General features: G+C 41.4%; 1 protein-coding gene across 1 annotated transcript in view; it reads right to left on the reverse strand.

Annotated features, from left to right (window-relative positions):
* Positions 1–26570, reverse strand: part of LOC134803770 (Krueppel-like factor 3) — a 102304-nt gene that overhangs the window by 52231 nt on the left and 23503 nt on the right. The window contains exon 4 of the mRNA XM_063776607.1: positions 4864–4948. Coding sequence (XP_063632677.1) covers positions 4864–4948 — 85 coding nt within the window. The remainder of the gene's footprint in view (positions 1–4863; positions 4949–26570) is intronic.

A 26570-nucleotide genomic window follows, 5' to 3' on the forward strand; every position in this document is an offset into this window, starting at 1 on the left:
CTGTAAGCCTTCGTAAGTAAAATTAGTGCCGGTCTTTGCGTCTTAATCAGCGCTCGTTTGACCACGAAGTTGGACGAGCATCGGCACCATACTGCAGCAGCGTACGTGACCGTCGCCACGTATGTCCCCGCGTACAGGACGCGAAGAGATCGGTACTTGACACCCCATCTGGTGGCGGAAATCCGCGACATTTTGCCGAAGCAATTGGAGGCCTTTTCCCCTATGAGTCTCGCATGCGGCAGGTAGGACCTAGCCTCGTCCAGAGTGACACCGAGCAACGTAACCTCCGAGGCTCCTTTGATTGAGTCGCCTTCCAGTCGAATGACTGGCGCTCGCTTAAACTTACCTTTGTACGTCATGGTCAAGGACTTCGCGGGCGAGAATCGCAAGCGATTCCGTGACCCCCACCCGGATACTTCCTTCAGCATGACGTTGGCCTTGCGTTCGATGTCCGCGCGAGAAGACGCCTCTATCAATATCGTCACGTCGTCAGCATACGCGATCAAATGCACTCCTCCGGGTCGCGGCAACAGCAGGAGATCGTTCAGGAGGATATTCCATAGCGTAGGGCCCAATACCGACCCCTGTGGACATCCCATGGTGCTAGTCTTCGAGCATGTCTGATCGCCCACATAAAGACTGACTCTACGGTTCGTGAAGTAGCTGACCAAGATGCGGTAAAGGTTCGGTGGGGCTCCACCTTGCTTTACCTTCAACAAAATCATTGGCCACCACGCGTTGTCAAAAGCACCTGAGATGTCCAAAAGGATCAGTTGTACATACGGAGCTGAACTGGCGGAAGCGATGTCGTTAACCCGGCGCAGCGCTGACACTGTCGACCGGCCGCGAGTGAAACCAAATTGAGCGTCCGAGATATTGCGGTACAGGCAGGGAGCACAGGAAACTATAACGCGTTCCAAAACCTTACCTAGAATAGGAAGGAGGGTGATTGGTCTATACGCTTTCGGGTCACTAAGAGGCTTACCGTTACCCTTTGGCAGGACGACAAGGCGACCAGATTTCCAGATCTCCGGGAAGACTCCTTCGGTGATGCACTTACTGAACATGAGCCACATCTCATCCGACGTGGCCTTCCACGCCCACTTGACAATGACTGCCGTGATACCATCTGTACCTGGAGCCGTGTTAGGCAGGGAGCGCACGATGCGCTCGACCATCTCCTTTCCGGGGGCCTCCATATCGCGACCAGATGGCGCGAAGGCGGCCGCTACACGAACAGACTGGTGGTAAATGGTATCACCGTCCGGCTTGTCGTCTGGATACAGCGTCTGAAGGAGGCCCGACATGGTGTCCCCGGTGGATTCGGTGTACCCCTCTACGAGCTTGATGCCGTTGGTGATGTTCGGCGGGGGGCGCAAGCGCCCGCAAGCCTCTCGATAGGCCAGTCCCCATGGATCGTCGTTACCTGACTCGGCTATCCGGCGAAAGAAGTCTAGCTCTGCCTGCTTCATGGCTTTCTTGTATCTTCCCCGAAGGGCACGAAGATCGTCATGTAGCTGCTCCTCTGCTATACCTCCTAAGCGGCGTGACCGCTGCCACGCGCGCCGAGCCCGGTTGAGTTTCGGACGATACTCTTCCAACTCGGGGGTCCACCATTCGTACCTACCATCGTTCTTTTTGCCGCTGAAGCCCAAGGTCTCTCGGGCAGTGCGCAGCAAGATCTCCGAATATCGTTCGCTGTACCTGTTGGCGGGAAGGCCGGGGTGAATCCTGTCCATACGAGTGTGTAGCTTCGAACAAAAGTTGGCCCAATTGACTCCACGCGTCCGGAATGGCGGCGACAGACGTATCGATGACGACTCACTGGCTGTTGGATCTAACCTACCGAAGACCGTTTTGAAAGTGATAAGCTGGTGATCGCTCAGGCTGGCGCCCTCATGTACCGTCCAGTCGCACACGTTAACTCCACGGGTAGTGATGGTCAAGTCTACGTTCGACATACCATTGGGTCCGCTGAATGTCGGCGGCTGTCCCGAAGCGTTGTGCAGAAGTAGTCCCTTGCCGAGGATGAGTCCCTCCATCTGGTTCCTCCTGTACTCCGTATCCGGTCCCCTTCCAGTGTACTGTCTCCTATCGCAGTGCCACATAGGCGAGTGAGCGTTACTGTCAACTCCTATGAGAATAGGTTTGCCCGAAAGCCGTTGAAGAACTGTCTCCAGGTGAGCTATGTGACGACCGATGTCATGACTGTACTGGAAGTATGCTGACACTACATGCAGACTGGATCCTCCGTGTGCGACATGGACCACCGCGCAGTACTCGTTGCTTAAGTGATGAAGAAGCGTGACTGCCATTGCGCGATTGAGAATGAAGACGCCAGCCTTGGGGTTTGCGCCACACTGCAGAATCCCGGGCCGACTGTTGTACTGCTCCTGGACCAGTACTAAGTCGAGTCGGTGCGAACTCGCAACCACGGGTAGTTCTGTGGTGGCAGCCTCCGAACCCTGCAAATTGAGCTGTCCAAAAGAAATGCTAGACACGCCTGTATCTGCTATCGATACAGCATTTTGGCCGCCTCCTGCTGCTCGGCATGAAGCCGGGCCGGGCAGGAAGGCGACGCGGTCGCGTGTGTGGTCGCCTCCGCTCGCTTGAAACGTTTGCACGTCGCACAACACTTGGTCTCCGACTTGCACTCCGCCGACCTATGGCCTGTCTCACCACACTTGCCGCAGACGGACAGTGGAGTCATAGTAATAGGGTCCTGTTTCTACCCTTTGGGTACGGAACCCTAAAAATTTATTCTTAGGTTAGAACATACCGGGAGGCCGACCGCGTCTCCTAGGAGTGGAGGGTCGTTTTAAGGCCTGGCCAAACAGCCGGCGCAACGCAGCGCCACGTCCGCGCCGCGTGATGGCGACGCGATGCCTGTTCAAACAGGGCGCGCGCGGATCGCGCCGGCCTCACGCTCTCAACACGCCCTCATCGCGCGCGCAAACGCGGCGCGGCCGCGCGGGAACGCGGCGCACCGCTCGCTGCCTAACGTCCGATCCGACTGATGTGACCTTGTGCGACGCGGCGGGCCGCCGCGTCCGCGCGGCGCAGCGCTGCGCACGCGCCGCGTGGACGCAAGGGGCCGCGCGGCGCGGGGCGCGACAGAAGCGGGGCGTGATACCGGCGGCACGCAGTCTGTTTGACGTCGGTAACCTGTTAGCATGTGCCGCGGTCGCGCGGCGCGGACGCGGCGCTGCGTCGCGCCGGCTGTTTGGCCAGGCCTTTAGACTCAAGTCAACCGGCTCCATTTGTAACAGGGAAGGGGTGAAGTGAGAGGGGGGATTAGGGGCAAGGTCCTTAAGGGGTTAGTACTTACCAAGAGGCCGACCGCGTCTCCTAGGAGTGGGGGGTCGTTTGAGACTCAAGTCAACCGGCTCCATTTGTAACAGGGAAGGGGTTAAGTGAGGGAGGGGGGGGGGGGGGATTAGGAGCAAGCCTGATGATTTACTATTCTCTGACTTTTCCCAAATAAAGGTCCTTAAGGGGATCCCATGCCCCAATGACCTTCGATCTGAATCCCTTCGTTTTCTAATGTTTTTTGTAGCTTATCATATTAAAAACAACGCCTTAAGCAATATAGTATCCCATATTTACTTCAAAGTTCATTGTCTTCGAGATATTGGGCATCAAAGTTGAACAATTTTAGGCCAAAAAACTAGTTTTCTGGCCATAATTTTTTGTTAATTGGTTTAAAATTAAAACCCTAGATAGACACGTCTTTAGAGACGTCAAAGACGAACCCAAATATGTAGATTTCGTATATGTTAGATGTGTCACAGCAATCGAGATACAAAAAAAGTGATTTTTAGACAATGTTTAAAAAATAATTAAAAAAAATAAGTATTAATTTCTATCAAAATCCGGTAAACAAAAATGGAGATAAAATATTGAAGAACCGATAGCCGTTTGCCTTATAATTTTATCTGTAGTGCAAAAGTAGGAGATACGATTCAAAACTTGTCAAAAATCGATGTAAACCACGGGTAGCTCCTTAAGAGCCAACGGGAGTGGTCATTTCTCCGTACAAACGTACTCCTCGTTTTCCTCCGTGGTTTTTGAAGCTAGAGCAATAATTTTTTCAACACAGATTAATATTGTCAATATCTGTGTCGGACCGTTTTGCTTTTTTTGATATTTTTGTTTTTTAAGGCGCTAGAGCCCTTTAAAAATGGCCAAAATGGCCTAATTGACTATGCCGCAATGAGAGGCGTGGCATTCAAAACTGATATCAATTATTTAATTACACAAACGGGTCTACCGCGATATAATTTCATTGTTTTTACCTTTAATTCCGACGTTTCAGCTGAGTTGCACCAGCTGTGGTCACGGAAAGACTGACGTCCCAACAAATGTCAACGGAGATATTAATAAAACACCACTAAACTACCCGAAATTAGTTTATAAAAATGTTCGGGGTAGACAAAGAAATTGTAGCTACACGTTAAAGTTTAATGTTTATTGTCCACGGCACGACACGCAACACTCACAGTATCCGTACACTGGTCCGAAGATATATCCGCTGGTTTCAACATTTGAATCATTTAATGTGTAATTAAATATGTGTACAAAACGCGAGAGTTTAAAGTGATATCAATTAGCCAAAAAAGCAAAACGGTCCGACACAGATAATTTCATAATCATTTAGATTTCCAAATTTGGTTACGATTGGTTAAGTTTTGGTGGAGGAAACAGAGGAGTACGAAACCTCGATTTTTGAGATTTTTACGCAGGATTTTTCGCCTTGTCCTTATCGCACTACTTTTAGGTGCCGCTTCCGTTAGCGAGACGGGTATATTTACCTAAAATATTTAAAACTCAGCTCCTGTTTCGTCTTAAGGAGTCGGTACTTACCAGGAGGCCGGCCGCGTCTCCTAGGAGTGGGGGGTCGTTTGAGACTCAAGTCCACCGGCTCCATCTGTACCGGGGGGCCGCAAGCCTGTAACAATATAATCGCATTATAATCCATCCTGTATAGTGTTTTTTATCACCCTACAATGTAGGTTTGTAAATATATGTTGATGTAGGGCCTACATCAACATATATTTACAAACTATAGTCTGTATCTTTAGGTATTTAAATAAAAGTAAACAAAATCTACCCTCGAACGGCTCCTTAAGCCAGTTGAGGGTAGATGAAAACATTACACGATCAAATAATGTAGGTTAAAGTCAGGTCGTTCAGTGACAGATCCAGGCGGTTGTGTATATGGTTGGTGAACCAATACATGTTATAACTACCCGAATATGTACAAATTATTTGTTTTCTTTTATTTAAATACCTAAAGATACAGAGTATAGATAGGAACTTAGGAACCCTAATCCCTATGCATTGTCCGACATGATATTGGTCAGTTTTTTTCCCAAATACATAAATAATTAAATACTTCCAAATCATTCGCTTGAACGAAATATTTATACGCTTCAACGCACTATTGCAAGCATAAATACTAAATCATATTAAGAGTCACACGAAAGCGCCGTCAAAAAGGCGCTCTCATACAATACGCAACTCTCTCATTTTAAAATGACAAGCAGAAAAAATATGAATCTTGGTACTAACTAATATGGCTTAGGGCCACTTGCACCATTCACTAACCCGGGAGTTAACCGGTTAAACCTAGATTACCATGGTTACCAGTACAATTTGACACTGTATTACCGGTTTCACCGGTTAATTCCGGGTTAGTGGGATGGTGCAAGTGGCGCTTAGCGACCCAAAGAGGGTCTTGGCCTCCGAAACGAAAGCACGCCACTTTTCCCGATCCTGCGCCGTTTCCTGCCAATTATCGGCTTGAAGCTGACGCAGATCCGCTTCCATACTGTCTCCCCGGCGGTATCTGGGCCGACTTACCGGGCGGCCACCAGTCGGTCTTCCCAGGTACGCCCTCTTGGCAGCCCGATCCTGAATCTTGGTACGAATATTTAAATAACATTCGTCTACTAGCGACCCTCCCCAGCTTCGCACGGGTATAACTTTATAGATTATACACCTAAACCTTCCTCAAGATGTTCAAGAACCATGCACTCTATTGATAGGTGAAAACCGCGTGAAAATCATTCAGTAGTATCGCGAACATACAATACGAAAATACTATAAAAATGTATACTTAGTCATGTTTAAAAAAAAACACATGCATTTTACTTTCCTCGTATTCGACTCCTTCCGACTTCCTCGTGTTTAACTCGGGTGAAAGGCATCATTTCAGCCTCGGACTATTGGCGCTCGAACCCAGTGAGACTCGGCAGAAATGAGTGCCTTTCATCCCTTGGTTAACAATCTACTATTAATATTCATGTAAAATTTCATGCTACATACAGCTTGGCAAAAAAGAGTAGAAATTAAAAAGTGGTAACACTGTAGTGTCGTCCCGTTTTCTTATATAAATTGGTTTGAAAGGGACGACACTACAGTGTTGCCACTTTTTAATTTCTACTCTTTTTCGCCAAGCTGTATTTCATAATTAGACCGTAAGTCCGATTGTATGGCGGCGGCTAAGTCCGTGTGACTCTTAACCACTGAAATGGAACTAGACATAATACATTAATCGATTACCTTATACGGAGTTCAACGGTAAGCAGTAGTCATACTAATCCACTTAATAATGCAATTGTAATGATTTGTTAATTTTAGGGTTCAGTCGGCAATGGAATAAATATAGACGAAGCTCTAAAAAAACGTTTGACTTCAAAATACAGTCCATATGACTGAATTATCACTTATCTGACACAAATCACTGATTGGCAGCGGAGCGGAAGCTGACGTCCACTAGGGTTCATTACAAATCGCCCTTAGCCACTTCACGAGTAATAGCCTGGGTACAAATCTGTCCATGACCCGCGTTCTATATGAGATTTAGGCGGGTTTCACATTGAAATCATGTACGGGCACCGGCCTTAAACCCGACTCACGTTTGCCGTTTCCGTATTAGTATACAAGCCACTAATCGCAGCTACTTGCGCTTGCGCAACCAGCCGTCATTACGTTTAATGTAACCAATAAGTGCTTAATCCAGCGTATGAGCGAGACAGCGCTATGCACATATAAGTAGGTAATAGTATTTCACGCACACAAGCTTTGGGTGGCTTCAACCCAACGGAGCGGCAGCTGACGTCCACGAGGGTTCATCACAAATCACCCTTAACCCCGTTACGAGTTATCGGGACGCTGTTGGGCATGCAAATCTGTCCATGACCCGCGTTCTATACAAGATTTAGACGGGTTTCACATTGAAATCATGTACGGGCGCCGGCCTTAAACCCGACTCACGCTTGTCGTTTCCGTATTAGTATACAAGCCGCTAATCGCAGCTACTAGCGCTTGTGCAACCAGCCGTCATTACTCCTTAATGTAACCAATAAGTGCTTAATCCGTTTATCGGAAGCATACTGTTTTTCCCCGTGAAACTACACGCTTTGGGTGGCTTCAACCCAACAGAGCGGCAGCTGACGTCCACGAGGGTTCATCACAAATCACCCTAAACCCCGTTACGAGTTATCGGGACGCTATTGGTCATGCAAATCTGTCTATACCTATGTGATTTAGGCGGGTTTCACATTGAAATCATGTACGGGCACCGGTCTTAAACCCGACTCACGCTTGCCGTTTCCGTATTAGTATACAAGCCGCTAATCGCAACTACATGCGCTTGCGCAACCAGCCGTCATTACTCCTTAATGTAACCAATAAGTGCTTAATCCGTTTATCGGAAGCATACTGTTTTTCCCCGTGAAACTACACGCTTTGGATGGCTTCAACCCAACGGAGCGGCAGCTGACGTCCATGAGGGTTCATTACAAATCGCCCTTAACCCCGTTACGAGTTATCGGGACGCTATTGATCATGCAAATCTGTCTATACCTATGTGATTTAGGCGGGTTTCACATTGAAATCATGTACGGGCACCGGTCTTAAACCCGACTCACGCTTGCCGTTTCCGTATTAGTATACAAGCCGCTAATCGCAGCTACTTGCGCTTGCGCAACCAGCCGTCATTACTCCTTAATGTAACCAATAAGTGCTTAATCCGTTTATCGGAAGCATATTGTTATTCCCCGTGAAACTACACGCTTCGGGTGGCTTCAACCCAACGGAGCGGCAGCTGACGTCCACGAGGGTTCATCACAAATCACCCTAAACCCCGTTACGAGTTATCGGGACGCTATTGATCATGCAAATCTGTCTATACCTATGTGATTTAGGCGGGTTTCACATTGAAATCATGTACGGGCACCGGCCTTAAACGCGACTCACGCTTGTCGTTTCCGTATTAGTATACAAGCCGCTAAACGCAGCTACATGCGCTTGCGCAACCAGCCGTCATTACGCCTAATGTAACCAATAAGTGCTTAATCCGTTTATCGGAAGCGTCAATAACGAATTGTTTTACCCCGTGAAAAAAGTGACCAAGACCACATAATAAATAAATCTTATACCTTTAATTAAACGAGTAATTCTTGTTTATTTATTTATATGTATATATATTTCGGGGATCTCGGAAACGGCTCTAACGATTTCGATGAAATTTGCTATATGGGGGTTTTCGGGGGCGATAAATCGATCTAGCTAGGTCTTACCTCTGGGAAAACGCGCATTATTTAGTTTTATATGTTTTCCGAGCCCGAGCAAAGTTCGGTCTCCCAGATATTAATAAATAATGTACCGTACATAAAGGACGCTTCCTACAAAATCGAAGCTTGACTGCGATTCAGGGACGAATCATGCCATCCCTTTCTAATGTATGGCACTATCCCATTCGGCTATTTAGGGTTGTCAAAATTTCAAGTCATTATCTTACCTGTGATCGTGCACGCAAAAGAACGTCAGGTGGTGCCAACCATAATAATTGCTCGGAGCAAAGCTGAGCCGAACGGAGCCGAGTTTGCCCGAAGTTGAACCAAAGAAAACCCAAAATTGATTATATATTACCGAAAAATAAAAGTTATTATAGATTCTTAGTATTCTTACGTAATAATTTAATAAATATGATATGATATAATATAATTTAAGGGGGAGGGGGTCGGCCTAGGGGGTCAAAAACTGGCAATCAAAATGAAATCAAAAATCATCTTACGTAACAAATGAATGGCGCCTTAAATGCCGCAATGTATTGCAAATCGCATGCGATTGTCGGTGACGTATGTAGATTCCATAAACCGCGATCTAACACATTACAGATGTAAAGTGTCATTCTATGGAACTTGCTAACTATGTAAACAAACCGCCATATTGAAATTGTCTCTGAATGATGAATTTACTAGTGACCTTTGTTTACATAGTTAGCAAGTTCCATAGAATGACACTTTAGTGCATAATTGATTTCCATCGTATTTTCTCGGAAACGTTCGTATTTGTCATGCTACTTCAGTCAACCTCAGTACTTTTTGTACCGAGACTGACTGAGGTAGCAAAACACGTTCGTACGTTTCCATGAAAATACGATGGAAAATAATTATCCACTACATCTGTACATACGCCATCAGATATATCAGAACGGCCAAGGCGCTCACAAATATCTGAACTCGCCTCTATTGTCAAGGCGTTAGAGTGCGTATTCAGATATTATGAACACCATGGCCGCTCCGATATATCTGATCGCGATTTAGGGTTCCGTACCCAAAGAGTAAAAACTATTACTAAGACTCCGCTGTCCGTCCGTCTGTCACCAGTGTATTTCTATTGCCGCTATAACAACAAATACTAAAAACAGAATAAAATAAAGATTTAAGTGGGGCTCCCATACAACAAACGTGATATTTGACCGAAGTTAAGAAACGTCGGGCGGGGTCAGTACTTGGATGGGTGACCGTTTTTATAGATAATGGTACGGAACCCTTCGTGTGCGAGTCCGACTCGCACTTGGCCGGTTTTTTTATTATTCTTAAGATTAATTTAAAAAAAGGTGTACTATTTATCTGTGGAGAAATACATTAAAAACCACATTAAAATACTACTTCCTGCTAAATATCATCATAAATATTAATTAAAAACGCTTACTATTGCATGAATCATCCATAATTACGCTGATCTCTATTAATAAACGCTTGAACATGCAGTAATGGATGACATTATGCCACATGTGTGCAAAAACGTTTGTCATGGTTTAGCAAAGGTGTAGGGTATGATAAAATATTCTAATACATAATTTATGATGTTGTATAGGTATGTTTAAAATAACTTCCGGCCGCAACTTTGTCCGTCTAGCTAGATAAAAAATAAAAAAAATATTAGGGGACATCTTACATAGGGTGATTGCTATAGTTATTGGCCAGTATATAGTAATTGGCCACTCCTTACAAATCAGAAAGAAACAAGCCAATTGAAACCTTATTAATTATTATTAAGAGTGGCCAATTACTATATACTGGCCAATAACTACCTATAGCAGTCACCCTAAATCTAGAATATCTAGATCAACCTAGCCCCAAACTAAGCAAAGCTTGTACTATGGGTGCTAGGCGACGATATACATAATTATATTTCAATAAGTTAAGTTCAATAATATAAAACACTTCACTGATAAGAAGACCTTGTATACTTTGTATCATGCATTAGCCGATTCAGTTCTTAGCTATGGGCTCATGGTCTACGGAGGTACATTTAAAACACAGATAAGTAGAATACTCAATATCCAACTTAGAATAATTAAGACCTTAGTACATAACAAAATCAGAAAGAAATGTAATAAACAATATGATACACTTTTTAAAAAATGTAATATACTTCCGGTGCAGGAAAAGTTTAAATTTCTCCTAGCGGGCAACCAATATAGCTGTTCAAAGTTCAAAACAACCAAAGTGTACCCTCGTTCTCTAAGAACCTTATCGCTAACACGAAAAAAATATGTTGAACCGCGGGCCAATAACTATTACGGTAAACGGACGAGGGAGTACCTAATACCGAGAATCTATAAGTAATCCCATCTGAAGACGACTGTAGTAGCATATTGTCCTTTAGAAATAAACTAAAAGTGTTTTTATTAGACAATTACACAAAAACAGATTAACGTGGTGTTAACTTGTTTTTTGTTTTAAGTTACTTCATTTAATTATCGACGTAATGTTCTGGATAACAAGATTCGGATTAAATAAGTCTGTATGAACCTATAATGCTTACTTTACCTATAATGCTATAAAGTGCAACATAGGTACCTGATACCAGTTCCTAATGGTTAAATTTCTTTAGAATAAACATATTATTATATAATATAGCATAGTACTAGATATAAGATTGTATTTAAGTATGTTACCTGTTAACAAATATTCCATCGGCGTCACAGTTATCTGACCAGTTTTAAACTTTGTTGCAAGGAGATAAAGCCTAACGACTGCTCGGGTAAGTGTATTGCCGATAGTACCTACTTATACCTTACACAGTAGATTAAGGAAGATTGTTGAGTGCTACCGTTCGCCAACAAACTGTCATGCAGTTTGGCGAAAAAATATGTGTAATGGATTACTGTGTATCTTTTATTGAGTAAATAAATTAAAAAAAATAAAATATAGATAAATACATAACTTAGGGGCCCACAGATTACCAGTTCGCCGGACGATATCAGCCTGTCAGTTGTTCGGAACTTAACTGTTAACTGACAGGCTGATATCGTCCGGCGAACTGGTAATCAGTGGGCCCCTTTATATACATAGAAAACACCCATGACCAAGGAACAAATATTTGTGCCCATCACACAAATAAATGACCTTACCGGGATTCGAACCCAGGACCATCGGCTTCACATGCAGGGCCACTACCCACTAGACCAGACCGGTCAACAAATTCTTTTTTTTTTCATTCTTCATAATTTATCCGTCACTATCAATCAACCATGTATTTACATGAGTCATTTAGCGGAATCATTAATACAATTTACACATTTTTTCATACATTTAACCGAGTTTCTTCATACGGGCCCCTAAAAAGTAATACATGCAGACAATTTGCTGCGTATATGGTAGTAGGAATAAATGTGGTAAAAACTGTAGTCTTTAACCGTGACGGGGCCGGTCACGCGCAATAATATGTATAGGTACATTTAGGTCAGGGGTTCCCAAACTGTGCCTGGGCAGGGGTGCGAAACTCCTCCCTTCGGGCCACTTCGGGCAAACTCGGCTCCGTTCGGCTCAGCATTGCTCCGAGCAATTATTAGGGTTGACACAACTTGACGTCCCTTTGCGTGCACGACCACAGATAAGATAATCGCTTGAATTTTGACAACCCTAAATAGCCGAAAGGGATAGTGCCATACATTAGAAAGGGACAGCATGATTCGACCCTGAACAGCTGTCAAACGTCGGTTTCTTAGGAAGTTTCCTTCCTGTACGGTAGTACTATTACTTATTCTGTGCCCTGGGGCGCCGTAGACTGTACAAAGAGGCACCGTGAGGCAAGCAATCCTCTTCACCATGGGACCTGGGTCAAAATTTTTTCGTTCTCTTGTTTTTTGTCCGCAAAAATGAGTGAAATTTAGTTTCTAATTTTTCTCAAGAGAATTATCATCTACAGCTACAGAGTTTTTTGCGTAATGGTACGGAACCCTTCGTGCGCGAGTCCGACTCGCACTTGGCTGGGTTTTCATGAACGCGCGACTGAATTAAGTTTTACACAATTAAGTTTACTTTTGTACAATTAAGTTTAAATAAATAAATAAAGTCGCATTATACTATGCTTTCAAAGCCTAATTGGACCATTTCCCGTGGATCGTGTAACCTAAAAACGACTTGCAAACGTGTTCGTGTGTGGCCTTAGCGTATACAACATAGTTACTTGATGTTGTGGCGCGGTGCCAGTTACAGCGGAATAGTTGGCAGCTGTCATACCAATTCTTCTTCTATCTTCTAAGTCGGTCCCTCACTGCTGAGGATCGTGACTCCGCTTGCTAATTTTTCCTATGGCAGCTCTCCACTTCTCCCTGTCGGTTGCTTTGTGGAAAGCGTTGCTTAGTGTGATGTCCATCTGGGCGGATATTTGGTCACACCACCTCGTTGGACTTGCTCCTCTAGGCCGTCTGCCGTCCACCATTCCCATCACCACAAGTCTCTCCAAGTTGTCAGGGTCTCTGCGAGCTATGTGACCGAAGTATCTCAGTACTCGTTGATACGTCATACCAATAACCAAGCCATATTGTCGTATCAATAAACAAGCGAGGAAGCGAGTATAGGTAACTTAGAGGATATAACCAAACGGAGACGCCATATCTGTAATTTTCGGAACAAAATAGTCTGCCGATTTCTGCGGGGGCACGTCAATTATACGTAACGTAAAAATAGCCATGTCAGATAAACGTCAGTCCATACAATGTGTATGACCATTGGCCGCCTATTTTCGACAGAGGGGAACGCCTGTTAATGGCGACTCCGTTTGGTTATATTATCCTCTAAGGTAGGTAACCTAAAAACGACTGACTTGCAAACGTGTGGCCTTAGCGTATACAACATAGTTACTTGATCTTGTGGCGCGGTGCCAGTTACAGCGGAGTTCTAGGCTGTCATAGTCAAAAAGGGAGGAAGCGAGTGTAACCTAAAAACGACTTGCAAACGTGTTCGTGTGTGCCTGTGTGGCCTTAGCGTATACAACATAGTTACTTGATCTTGTGGCGCGGTGCCAGTTACAGCGGAGTTCTAGGCTGTCATAGTCAAAAAGGGAGGAAGCGAGTGTAACCTAAAAACGACTTGCAAACGTGTTCGTGTGTGCCTGTGTGGCCTTAGCGTCTACAACATAGTTACTCGAGGTTGTGGCGCGGTGCCAGTTATAGCGGAATAGTTCGCAGCTATAAGAATAACCAAGGCCTATTGTCGTATCAATAAACAAGCGAGGAAGCGAGTGTAGGTAACCTAAAAACGACTGACTTGCAAACGTGTGGCCTTAGCGTATACAACATAGTTACATGATCTTGTGGCGTGGTGCCAGTTAGCGGAATAGTTCGCAGCTACCAATAACCAAGCCCTGTTGTCGTATTAATAAACAATATCTCTATAGTAATAATAACTCAATAGTTACTATTACTATAGAGAATGAAAAAAAAAATGAAAAAATATTTATTCGCTAACAAGCAATCTTTGACAAAATACAGGTTGGTGCACCTTTTTAAGTATAAAAATACCTGTGTTAAGGAACACCGCTCTTCCTTAGTGATTAACTACAAGCTAAAAGAAAAACTATGATAATAAGTTTAATAACAATAAAGTAAATGAAATTAAACTAAACAATTTAATAAGTTAACTATGTAACAATAAAACTAACATGTGAGTAGCAGAGCAACTAATGTAATTTTAATAGTTTAAGAGCCACTTATGTAAAAGTGTGTGTGTGTGTGTGTGTGTGTGTGTGTGTGTGTGTGTGTGTGTGTGTGTGTGTGTGTGTGTGTGTGTGTGTGTGTGTGTGTGTGTGTGTGTGTGTGTGTTAAGGGAATAGTTAGGTTGATTGAATTATATTAGATTATGTTTTAAGTAGTTTTCTATTTCGTCGTAGTTTTTATTCTTTAACTAGTTTATTACTTTTATTTTACATTCTCTATAGGTGGAGGGATATATATCTATTTCTTTATTTAGAAAGTTGTACAATTTAGCCGATTGGACATTGTACTGTCTTCTGGCAAAGGCAGAGGCTGTTGGTGGAATAGGGATTATGTTAGTTTTTTTCCTTCTAGAGGTATTAGAGACAGGGTAATAAAACGTAGACTTATGTATCCGTAAGATTACATTAAGCATATATCATTTTCTTACAGATAAAAGGCCACATAGGTCATACAAATCAACGGTTGGAAACCTATAAGGCTTAAAGTACATGACTTTATCAGTGCTCTTTGAGCTCTTTCAAGTTGCAAAAACTTTGTTTTAGTGGCTCCACCCCATACTGAAACACAGTAAGAAAGGATCGACTGAGCTAGGACAATATAAATTTGATTTAAAAGTTTTGAGGTCGCAGCATATCTTAGGCATTTAAAGGTCCAAATAAGTTTCCGAATTCGGGACATCATTAGTTCCGCATGAGAGTGCCAAGTAAGTCTCTGGTCCATCATAACCCCTAAATATTTTATATGATCCACTTTTTAAATGGGAGGGCAAGAGCAAAGTGTTGAATCGATGTCAGTGCAATTATGGATTCTGAGTGTGAAAGTAGGGTCGGGTTGAGTTCTACAGTCATGGGTGAAACAGATGTAGTTTGTTTTGTCTCTATTTAAGGTAAGGAGGTTGGCTTGTAGCCAGCGGGCAAGCTTATTAAGGCCGATTTCTGCAGATGTACGCACTTCTTCCCAATTATCTCCATAAAACACAACAGCCGTATCGTCCGCATACGAAAAGATAGAGCCATTGTCGATAGGCATGTCGCAGAGTTGGTTTATATAGATTAAAAAGAGCGTTGGGCCTAGAACACTCCCCTGCGGAACTCCGAATTTTACGTTGCACTCGTCACTTACATATTTCCCGACTTTCACTTTCTGTTTTCGATTTCGAAGGTAAGAACTCAGTAAAGAGAGCGGTATATCTCTAATTCCTATACCTTCCAGAGTGTTTATAAGAGTGGGAATAGAAACCGTATCGAAGGCCTTTTTTAAGTCGAGGAATACAGTTAAACACTTTCGTTTCTTATCTACTTTTTGAACTATTAGAGAGGAAAGAGCTGTAACTGCATCCTCGGTGGAAAGACCTTTTCTGAAACCAAATTGATGTGACGATAGAATGTTAAATTTATTGAGATAATTAATTAATCTGTTATTTATGAGTTTTTCTAATATTTTTGATAAGACTGGGAGAACAGATATCGGCCTATAGTTCGATACTAAATTTCTATTCCCACCTTTATGCACTGGGGTGACAATCGCTTTTTTAAGAGAGTCTGGAAATACTCCCAGTTTAAAGCATAGGTTTACAAGGTGAGTAATTATGGGGACCAGAGTCTTGCTCGCTAATTTGAGGAATTTTGTAGGTATATTATCCCAGCCAGGGGCGCTTGTTGATTTTAGGTTAGATAGAATAATAAATACTTCATTAGGATTAGTATCAAAAAGCACAAATGAGTTAGTACTAGAGCTTAAAAGATTACTAGAGCAGTTATACGAAAAGTTATTACTGGACATAATGTCCTCTGCAAGTAATTTACCGACATCAGAGAAGTAGTTGTTGATGGAATTTACTGAAGTGGTTGGGCAGTTGCCATTATTGTCTAATAATTCTGAGTTGTCATTCATATTATGTTTTCTATGGGTTATTTTATTGACTTCTTTCCATAGAGTTTTAGAGTTTTTGCTCGCTTTAGTTAAGTTTATAGAGAAGCCATACTAAACAATGAAATTGTCGCAATCGCAACCTATACCACGCGACAAAAACGTCGTAAGCGCCGTAAAATTCATGGCGCTTACGCGTTTAGGTCGCGAGATTCACGCTCCGCTTCTATGATTTGTTGTCAAAACGACAGCAACTCATGGCGCAAAATACTGGTTCTCTGTGCCGGTTGTATACGTCAGTAATAATAGTTCAATGCTCCAGTCAGACTTGTATACTTAGTTATTCTAGTTTGTTAATCCGCTTAAAGTGGAGCCTGACCACACTTGTCTCGCAACTCTGGTTGTGCAACCGTGCCGCGCTACGCCCGCCGAGATACTTGTGCCATCTTCCCTTCTATGCAGGCAGTGCATACATCGGTTGAGACAGACAGACGGGTAAACAAACAGACAGACACACAGACAGGTAGACAAACAGACAGTAAGACAGACAGACAGTCAGCCAGACAGACAGACAGGCAGGCAGACATATATACATACAGAGTTACTTCCACATTTATAATATTAGCACAGAATAAATAATAGTACTAGATACAGAAGACTCACTCTCTAACAAAACGCGTCTGTTACGATTAGGACAGATATGACCGCTAGGTGGCGCAAGCGCCACGCGCGGCCTATGGCTAGCCACCAAAATTGGTGTGGGACGGATGTACTTGTAGCTACTTGTTGCGACGCGACGAAATCGCGGAGTGAGCCACGTCTGACATTAGTAAGATATAGACTACAGTCTTTATCCGCTTAAAGTGGAGCCTGACCACAATAGTCTCGCAACTCTGGTTGTGTAACCGTGCCGCGCCACGCCCGCCGAGATATTTGTGCCATCTTCCCTTCTATGCAGTTGTGCATAAATTGAGAAGTAGGCTTAGAGCATTTAGTAACTGGAGACGCCTTGTCTGGCATTTTCTGTGCAAAACAGTCTACCGATTTTTGCGGGGGAGGGGGACGTCAAATGTATGGCCAGTTGTACGTAACGTACAAATAGCCATGTCAGATAAACGTCATCAGGCCATACAAAAGTATGCACATTTGTGCAAGGTTTTCAGCAAAGGGGTAAGCTCTTAAAGGCGACTCCTTACTCCGACTCTTATTCCATTCTATCTAATCTAGTCTAAGGAACATGTATAAGAATGTACCGAGTTTGAAATCTACAGGGTGGCTAAAAATAACTGCATTCCCGTTGCCAGGGAGGTTTTGGGATTATACTGAGCAACTTTTACCATGGGACCAACCCCGAAATCGCGCCACCATCTAGCGAGAGTCTCTCAAGATGTTGGTCAAGACACATCGCTATGAGACCGTGTTTTCGTTACTAAATACTATTACTTAATAGCTGTCATATCCCGCAATGCAATAACGCTAACAAAAGCTAGCATAACGTCAAATTCCTATGAAAATATGTAGTTTATAGTGTCACTTCACTTCCACACTTTCGCGATGCAATTGCAAAATCTTTTTCAGTTTAAACGGTCTCCAACGGTATTAAAAATAAGTGCACCCAGTAATAAAGTAAACATAGTAGTAGGTAGTAAACATAGTAATGCATAACTGCATACTTGCATAGTTGCATGCCTAGGCGTGGCCGTTACGACAGCGATGAGCGGCGCAATTAAACCCACAAGCCGATCCCGTATGCACCGCACCCATACAACGTAGTCCACCTTCATCATACGTATATCGGGTGAGTTCGGACTCTTAAAACCAACGCCAAGACTTAAAGCACAGAATAAATAATCATCATCATCATCATTCTAGCCTTCAGTCGCCCACTGCTGAGTCTGCTGAGCATAGGCCTCTCTTCGTGTACGCCACTTATCCCGGTCCTGGGCTAGTCTCATCCAAGTGCCCCGCGATCTTCCGAATGTCATCCACCCAACGAGCCAAAGGACGCCAGAATAAATAATAAATAATAGTACTACCGTACAGAAAGGACACTCCCTACAAAACCGAAGTTTGACAGCGATTCAGGGACGAATCATGCTATGGTTGTCAAAATTCAAGTCATTATCTTATCTGTGGTCGTGCAAGCAAAAGGGCGTCAAGTGGTGCCAATGCCAACCCTAATAATTGCTCGGAGCAATGCTGAGCCGAACGGAGTCGAGTTTGCCCGAAAGGAGGAGTGTCTCCCCACTGCTTAATAAAGGGCTTATACAACTAGTCCATCAGCCGTTCTATAAGCTCTTTAAGTCTTGGCGTTGGTTTTAAGGAAACCCGATATATCTAAATATAACTTCAATTCATCATCATCTTCCTCGCAATGTCCTGGTATTTTTGCCACAGCTCACTTGTAGAGCCGGGGGTCCGCTCAGCAACTAATCCCAAGAATTGGTACAACACTAGATTTACGAGTGACAGACATCATACCAACCAAGACGAAAATAGGTCGCATTGAGATTGACAAAGATAACTTCTATTGAGTTTCAAATATTTAATTAGGCATCATGTAGTTTTTAGGGTTCCGTACCCAAAGGGTAAAAACGGGACCCTATTACTAAGATTCGGCTGTCCGTCTGTCCGTCCGTCCGTCCGTCTGTCTGTCTGTCACCAGGCTGTAACCCAAGAATCGTGATAGCTAGACAGTTGAAATTTTCACAGATGATGTATTTCTTTTCCCGCTAAAGTGGGGCCCCCATACAACAAACGTGATTATTTTGCCGTTTTCTGCGTAATTGTACGGAACGACTTGGCCGGTTTTTTTAGTAGTTTCCGTTGAATCAAAAAATAACCAAAAAAATGAAAACCAAACAACGAATACACGATAACTTTAATAAGCTATACAATTAGTTGTATGTTGATGTATGTATATTTGTAAATGTTGTACGAAGTTATAATTACTAAGCTATTATGTATTGAATGAAACTTTACTCATTATGCGCAAAAATGAAATCAATCATATTAAACACGTAAGTTGATGTAAGAGGATTTTTAATACTATAAAACAGCAATTTCCAAACTATGGGCCGCGGAATATTAAGAGGATATATTAGTGGTAATTTTTTGATACAAACGTTCTCGACATTTTCCTCTCTGGATTTTATTTTTATATATTGAAATGAGACAAAAGAAAAAGTGTCCCCAGTTTTGATGAGTTCTATATTACCAGTGCAGTGCAGTGTGCATCGGATAGGACCAAATGGCGGGAAAGAGGGGAGGCCTTTGCCCAGCAGTGGGACAATCCTACAGGCTAATAAAAAAAAAACAACGGGTTGCACTCCGGGAGTGCCGACAGAAGTGAAAACTCAATGACTAGTCCAAAATGTCTGCAGCACTATGTATATTTGACCCATCCTCCTTTCTATTGAAAAACTTTAGTTCCGAAATTGCTGGCCAGTGAGCTTAAATTTGTAGCGTTAATTGTTTAAAATTCGAATTGTAAGTTACCTTGCAGGAGCCCATTTCTCGAACGGTATTAGACTAATATTATTAGTCCACGAACTGTCAAATCGTATCGGTTACCATGGTAACACACTAATAATATTAGACTAATACCGTTCGAGAAATGGGCCCCTGACCTCGCATCTAAATATATTTGGTCATGATATTTTGAGTTTTATTCACCAGTACTAGAGTTCACTTTTATTAGCGATTTCATCAAGATGTAGCTTTATTGAATTATATTGGAGTGATATAAAGTTATGTAACTGTAAGATCTTCGTATTTCAGCCCGTACAAGATTAGAACATTGAGCTTTATTGCTTAATATAAAAGTCCAGTTTTAAATAATTGACCAGATTATGATACGTTATGACTAAAGTTCTTTGGTGAATAACAGTGTCCGTCACACATGACGTCAGCGCGTTACGCGTTACGCATTACGCTGTCTCGAGTTTATCATTTTTTTCCCACCTCAAAAAGTGCTAAGCGCCGCTAAAGACGTTTTCACTTCAAAAATAAAAAAAATATTACCAGTATAATTATGTGTCTGTTTCGCGTTTCGCTTTTTTGATATTCTTTTACTTCAAACAGCGCTATTAAAGCCAAAGAAATGCGTAAACAGACGCTTATCATACAAAATCGGCAACAAAAAACGCAAAAATTAAAACGGTCAGACACAGATAATTTATTTCTCTTTGCATTCCCAAAATTTCGTTACGTTTGATTAAGTTTTGGAGGATGAAAGTGTCGAGAACGAAACCTCGATTTCTGAGATTTTTACGCAGGATTATTCGCCTAAGCTGCAGTTGTCCTTATCGCACTAATTTTAGAAGCCGTCCCCTTCAGCGCGACGGAGATATTTACCTAAGATTCTCAAATTTATGAAGGGGCATAGCTAATAAATCCTCGTAATTGGGCCCTGAAACTACTAGGAACGCGGAGCGTTACCAATAATATTTTATGCGCTCTTCTTAAGACGTCCAAGCGTTGGGCCCTAACAATTATGTACACAGGTAGAAAGCTTTAGTTAAGTGTTCCTTCTTATACCCCGGATATAATCCCCTTAGAAGTGTGGGTTAGAACTTGCTTGTCGTGCGTGCGACAGGCACATATAATCTATAGAAGTATGTATTAGTAGTAGGGATTGCAATCCGGTCCGGCGGATCCGGTAATCCGGCCGGATCCGGCACATTTTTCGAGATACCGGATCCGGCAAAATTCACCGGATCCGGTAAAGTGAATCAAAGTACTAAAATATAAAATAAAAGCTTAAAACACTGCTAAAATTTAAAAGTTCTCGCCAATATTCGAATTTTCTCGCTCGCAAACAGCAACACAACAACTTGTTTGTTAGTTGACGCCAGTCTTCTAGCCGACGAAATATGTGTCGTCGTAGCGTTGAGATTTCCGTGCACCGTAAGTACTGGATTGGTTTATACCTATTCAATTTATTGTGTTGTTACATTGTAATTTAATGTACATGTTCTTTCGTTTTATTTTATACAAACCATTATTATAGCCCACTTACATATAATAAGTGTTACCTGCATTTAAAATATAATGAATGAATATTTATAAAACTTGATTCAGCACTTCAGCAGTTAAGTTAAATGTTTTGTCGAATTAAAAGTAATTAGAGGAATATATGTTGATTTTTGACGACCGGTCTGACCTAGTGGGTAGTGTAGTGACCCTGCCTGTGAAGCCGCGATCCTGGGTTCGAATCCCGGTAAGGACATTTATTTGTGTGATGAGCACAGATATTTGTTCCTGAGTCATGGTTGTTTTCTATGATTTTAATTATTTGTATATTATATATATCGTTGTCTGAGTACCAACAACACAAGCTTTCTTGAGCTTACCGTGGGGCTTAGTCCATTTGTGTAAAAATGTGTTATAATATTTATTTATTATTATTATTTATATGTTATTTTGTTATTATTATGCTACTAAATAAAGCGAAAAAATGTTTTGTGTGAATAAATGTTTTAATGTACCTATACTTGTAAGTGGGATAAGGGCAGGGGAAAGAAAAAGACTTGTATAGGTATGCACATTCATTGATTTTGTTTGCTCAAACTAAAATGGTTGAATTGAAAGCACCTTTTTGTGGGAAATGTGGGTTGGACTCAATGACCTTTTATTTATGTAGACGTGTGACGTTCATAGTTGACAAAATTAAAAATTGATCCAACGATTTTGACAGCTTGACAGGTTGGCGTCACCCATACGCCTAACTAAATATAGGTTCCGGAACCTATATTTAATGGCTCACAATCGTGCGCCTGGTACCATATCTACCTCAAGTTACTTACATCTATGGTTGGACTATAGATATTTTAAGAGAAAAAGAAGATTTCATTTGTGAGACTGATTATTGTAATAAGACTTAGTGGTTAAGTAACAAAAACGTTGATTTTTGAAACTTAAAACAGCCGTTTTATTAATCCAGTAAAAAATATCCTTAACTTAGCATATAACGCTAAAAAACATAATAAAATACGTGACTTGATGATATTTTTATCGGCAATACCAATCCGGCCGGATCCGGCCGGATCCGCCGGATTGAGGCCAAAATCCGGCCGGATCCGGCCGGATTCCAAACCAGACCGGATTGCAATCTCTAATTAGTAGTACACATTTTTTGGGTGCGTTCCTAAATAATATTAATCGGAAAATCTAAAAAATATTTATTCTGTTCAAGTGGAGTAACCGGCTGTCAGGTGATAAAATATAAAAATAGTACGAAAATAGGCGGATGAGTACGCGAGTACGCAAGACCATAAAATAGTACGCAATTCTAACTTAGAAATCTAGGCAAATTCGCATGCCAAACCTAGTTCAATAATAGACTAGTATTAATAGCAATTTCAAAACTTGTCCAATTAATCTTTGGCTACTTATACAATCTAGGCACCTCCTTATAAGGGGGCAATCAGTCGCTATTCATCAAAATCTAGCTAGGTTTGGGGGGGGGGGGGCTTCGTTCGAGAAATTACCTAGGACAGCCATTCTCAAAATGGACCCCTAGGGCACCACAAAGCCTCTGGGGGGGCACCGCGAGAAAAAGCGAAAACAAATCAATAATCAGCTCTTCTATATCTTTGATACAGTTAAATAGTGACGAACGATGTTTTTTATTGTGGGCTTCGTCAAATATTTTGGTTTTTCAAAAGGGTTCCGTCGCTAAAAAGTTTGAGAACCGCTGACCTAGGGACAGAACAAACCCTATAGGCTAATTTGAAAACAGGTTTAATACTTTTGAGCTAATTTTCTGTTGAGTTACAAAATGACTATATGTTTTCGTAACTCAGGGGAAGATTTTTAAGGGCATACTGTGATATTGCGCTTAAATTGTACAGAATAGGGAACTCTATTTATCCTACTCTCATCATCATCAACACCTAAAAAACCTGGCAGAGGACCGCGAAAACTGGCGCATATTACTCCACCGACAAGAGCCATGCTCTTAAATTTTGATGATGATATCCTACTCTATTATAATAATAATAATTCAGCCTATATACGTCCCACTGCTGGGCACAGGCCTCATCTCATGCGCGAGTTTGGGCAACAGTTCCCACGCTAGCCCATTGCGGATTGGGGACTTCACATACACCTTTGAATTTCTTGTACCCCCATCTCCTTTATTACTCAATTTTATCGAAATCTGACGAAAAAAATTTCGACAGCAAAATAAAAATCGGATAATTTTTACTTTTGCACCTTGTGCACAATCCAATCTGTACAATCCCCATAATATCGGTGCGGCCAAGGTGCCCACAAATTTCTAAACACGCCTCTGTTGTCAAGGCACTAGAGTGCGTTTTCAGATATTTTAACTTTAACCACCTCGGCCGCTGTACAGTGTGGAAAAATAAGTCGGGCCCTGGAGGGATACTACTTTAAATCGTTAAGTTGGCTCATTTTACTTAAAGGACACATTCCTTTATTTTTAAAAAGAAACAAAACTGTATACCGTCAACCGTCAACCAACATTTTATGTTTTGTCCCTATTCACCCCAGCCATCCCTATTCACCCCGGTGTTGACGGTACCTGATGGCTACTGTACTCGAATCGACTCTATTGCGTACTTTCAAACCTCACTGTCTCATTGTAGCACACTTCGTCATATAAGGGCACAGTCTAACGATACGGTAAGTGACAAATCAATAGTTCAATTATCAGATATCGATCGGTTTATAGAACTATTCAAATGTACAGAATTGGGGCGGTAGACGGAGAGCTAGCTACGGAAATAGGCTTGCAATTTATAGAGCAACGAAATCCCTCTAGTTAGTGTGCCATACTACCATTATTCATTAATCCGGGCGCCTGGCAGCTGTTCAGCGGTGGGTGTAAGAGGTGTACAATTTATATTGAATTGAATTGAATTGAATTGAATTGAATTGTCATTTATTCACAAGAACATATGGTACATGAGATGTTACAATAATGATACTGAACCTTAATACATTCGGCCGTTAGGCATGTGAAAATTAGAGTATGTTTAACCTAGTTAACTACTTAATCTAGTGCATGCATATTATTACTGATTTAAATAAGTAATAAAAATAATTAGGTATAATGTTATATAGTCAAAAAAATATGAAACAGGAAGAGAGTTAATACAAAATAGACTTCCATCTTACATGTCGTTATAATACATTATTGAATTATTATTTTAAATAGGATTACATTAAAATTTATCATTAAAAAAATGTTCTATTTTATAATATGTTTTTTCAATTAGCTCTGCCTTTAATTTTCTTTTAAATAGATTTAGGTGTAACTCTTTTAACTCTTCTGGTAAATGATTATATACTTTAGAGGCCATACCCAGTATGCCGTTTCGCAATAACGCAGTTTTGCCAGCTACTGGGTTAATTTTGTACTTGAAACGCCTGTTCCTGGAGTTTTCTGATACTAATGGGAATAAATCGGGGTTTGATTTAACAAAAACTGACACTTCATAAATATAAAGACCGGCCAATGACATTATATTAAGATCTTTGAAATAAGGTCTACAGCTTTCAGTTCGTTTTACACCACAGATGGCGCGAACACAATTTTTTTGAGCACCAAAAACTAGTTTTTTGTTTGTAGAGTTGCCCCAGAAAACCATACCATAACGAAGAATTGATCCAACATATCCATGATAGGCTAGTAACGCAGTTTTTCGATCCGAAATTTTAGCGATTCTTTTAAGGGCAAATACAAAACTATTTAATCGTTTACATAACGTTAAGGTATGTGTTTTCCAGCTTATATGATTATCTATGTCAATGCCTAGAAACTTAGTTACGTCTGTGTGTTCAACATTATGATCATTATATTTTACGTCAAGATTTAATGGTTTTGATTTTGATTGATGGAATTGCATAATTTTTGTTTTATCTATGTTTATTTTTAGTCTGTTCGTTTCCAGCCAGTTGATGATAGTCTTAAGTGTATTGTTTATGTCAGATTCATATGTAGTCGGGTCGTTTGATTTTATTAAAACTGTGCTGTCATCTGCGAATAGTATCATGGGATGTTGAACATGTGTTGGCAAGTCGTTTATATAAACTAAGAAAAGCAACGGGCCTAGGATGCTCCCTTGTGGAACCCCACGCATCAAAGGTCTTAATTTAGAATAGTAAGCAGTTTCTTCTTTTGTCTCAGGACATAGCCTTTTTATTTCAGTACACTGCATTCTATTACTTAAATATGAATTTAGTAAGTCTAGGGCGTTACTTCGGATTCCGTACCGTTCTAACTTTTTCAGCAAACGGTTATGGTCGACGAAATCGAATGCTTTCGATAGATCCATATATATCGCACAAATCGGTACCCCTTTGTCGACATAATGAGTGGCAGTTTTTATCAATTCGTAGATGGCTGTGGTCGTCGACTTTTTTTTTCGAAATCCATTTTGCTCTTGTACAAGTATTTGTTCTCGTTCTAGAAAATTATAAATCCGTTCATAAATGATTTTTTCAGCTATTTTAGAGAAGATGGATAATAAAGCTATAGGTCTATAATTTTCTAGCTGCTCTTTGTCATTTTTTTTGAATAGCGGCTTCACTACCGCGATTTTTAAGTTATCTGGGAATATCCCTTTTTCAAGCATTTGGTTACAAATAAATGCTAAAGGATACGATATTGCCTCAGCACAGTATTTGATCACATTTGTTGTAATCTCGTCGATTCCGGTACTTCTAGTATTTTTCAATGTTTTTATTATTCTAATAATGTCGATAGGTGTCACAGGATGTAAAAAAATTGTATTAAGGGTATTTGTCGGTAATTTCTCATCAGTATTAGGTAGGCGGTTTTGATCAACATTAGTCTCGCCTATATAGAAATCGTTGAAAGCATTCGCAATAGTGATGGGATCTGTAAGCATTTCATTGTTTTTGTTAACAATTTTATGTATTGATTCTATAGGTTGGTTTTCATTCTTATTATTAATTATTTGCCAAGCAGCACGATTTTTGTTATTTGATTTTTGTATGTGGCGTCTATTTTGTGATTTTTGTGTAAGTTGAATTATCTTTTTCAGCTTATAAGAATACGCTTGCAGCTCCGTCTTATTTGAAGCACTTGGATTGGATCTATAGTTCCACAGCATTTCCCGTTTTTTTTTACAGGATATCTTGATACCTTTAGAAATCCATCGTGGTTTATTTTTGAAAAACAGCTTGATCCGTTTATACGGAAAACATTGGTCGTATAATAGTGTAAATAATTCTTTAAAGTTATTATATGCCTCATTGGGATTCATGCTTTTGTAGACATCCGTAAAACTGAGGCTTAGAAGATAATTATTAAATTTTTCTAGATTAGCAGTTGAATACTCCCTTTTTTTTGTATACCAAAACGAATGCAAGCATTTCTTTTTTAAAGGACAGTTTAGAATTATGG

Source organism: Cydia splendana, chromosome 27 (assembly GCF_910591565.1).
Source record: "Cydia splendana chromosome 27, ilCydSple1.2, whole genome shotgun sequence".
Taxonomy (NCBI): Eukaryota; Metazoa; Arthropoda; class Insecta; order Lepidoptera; family Tortricidae; genus Cydia; species Cydia splendana.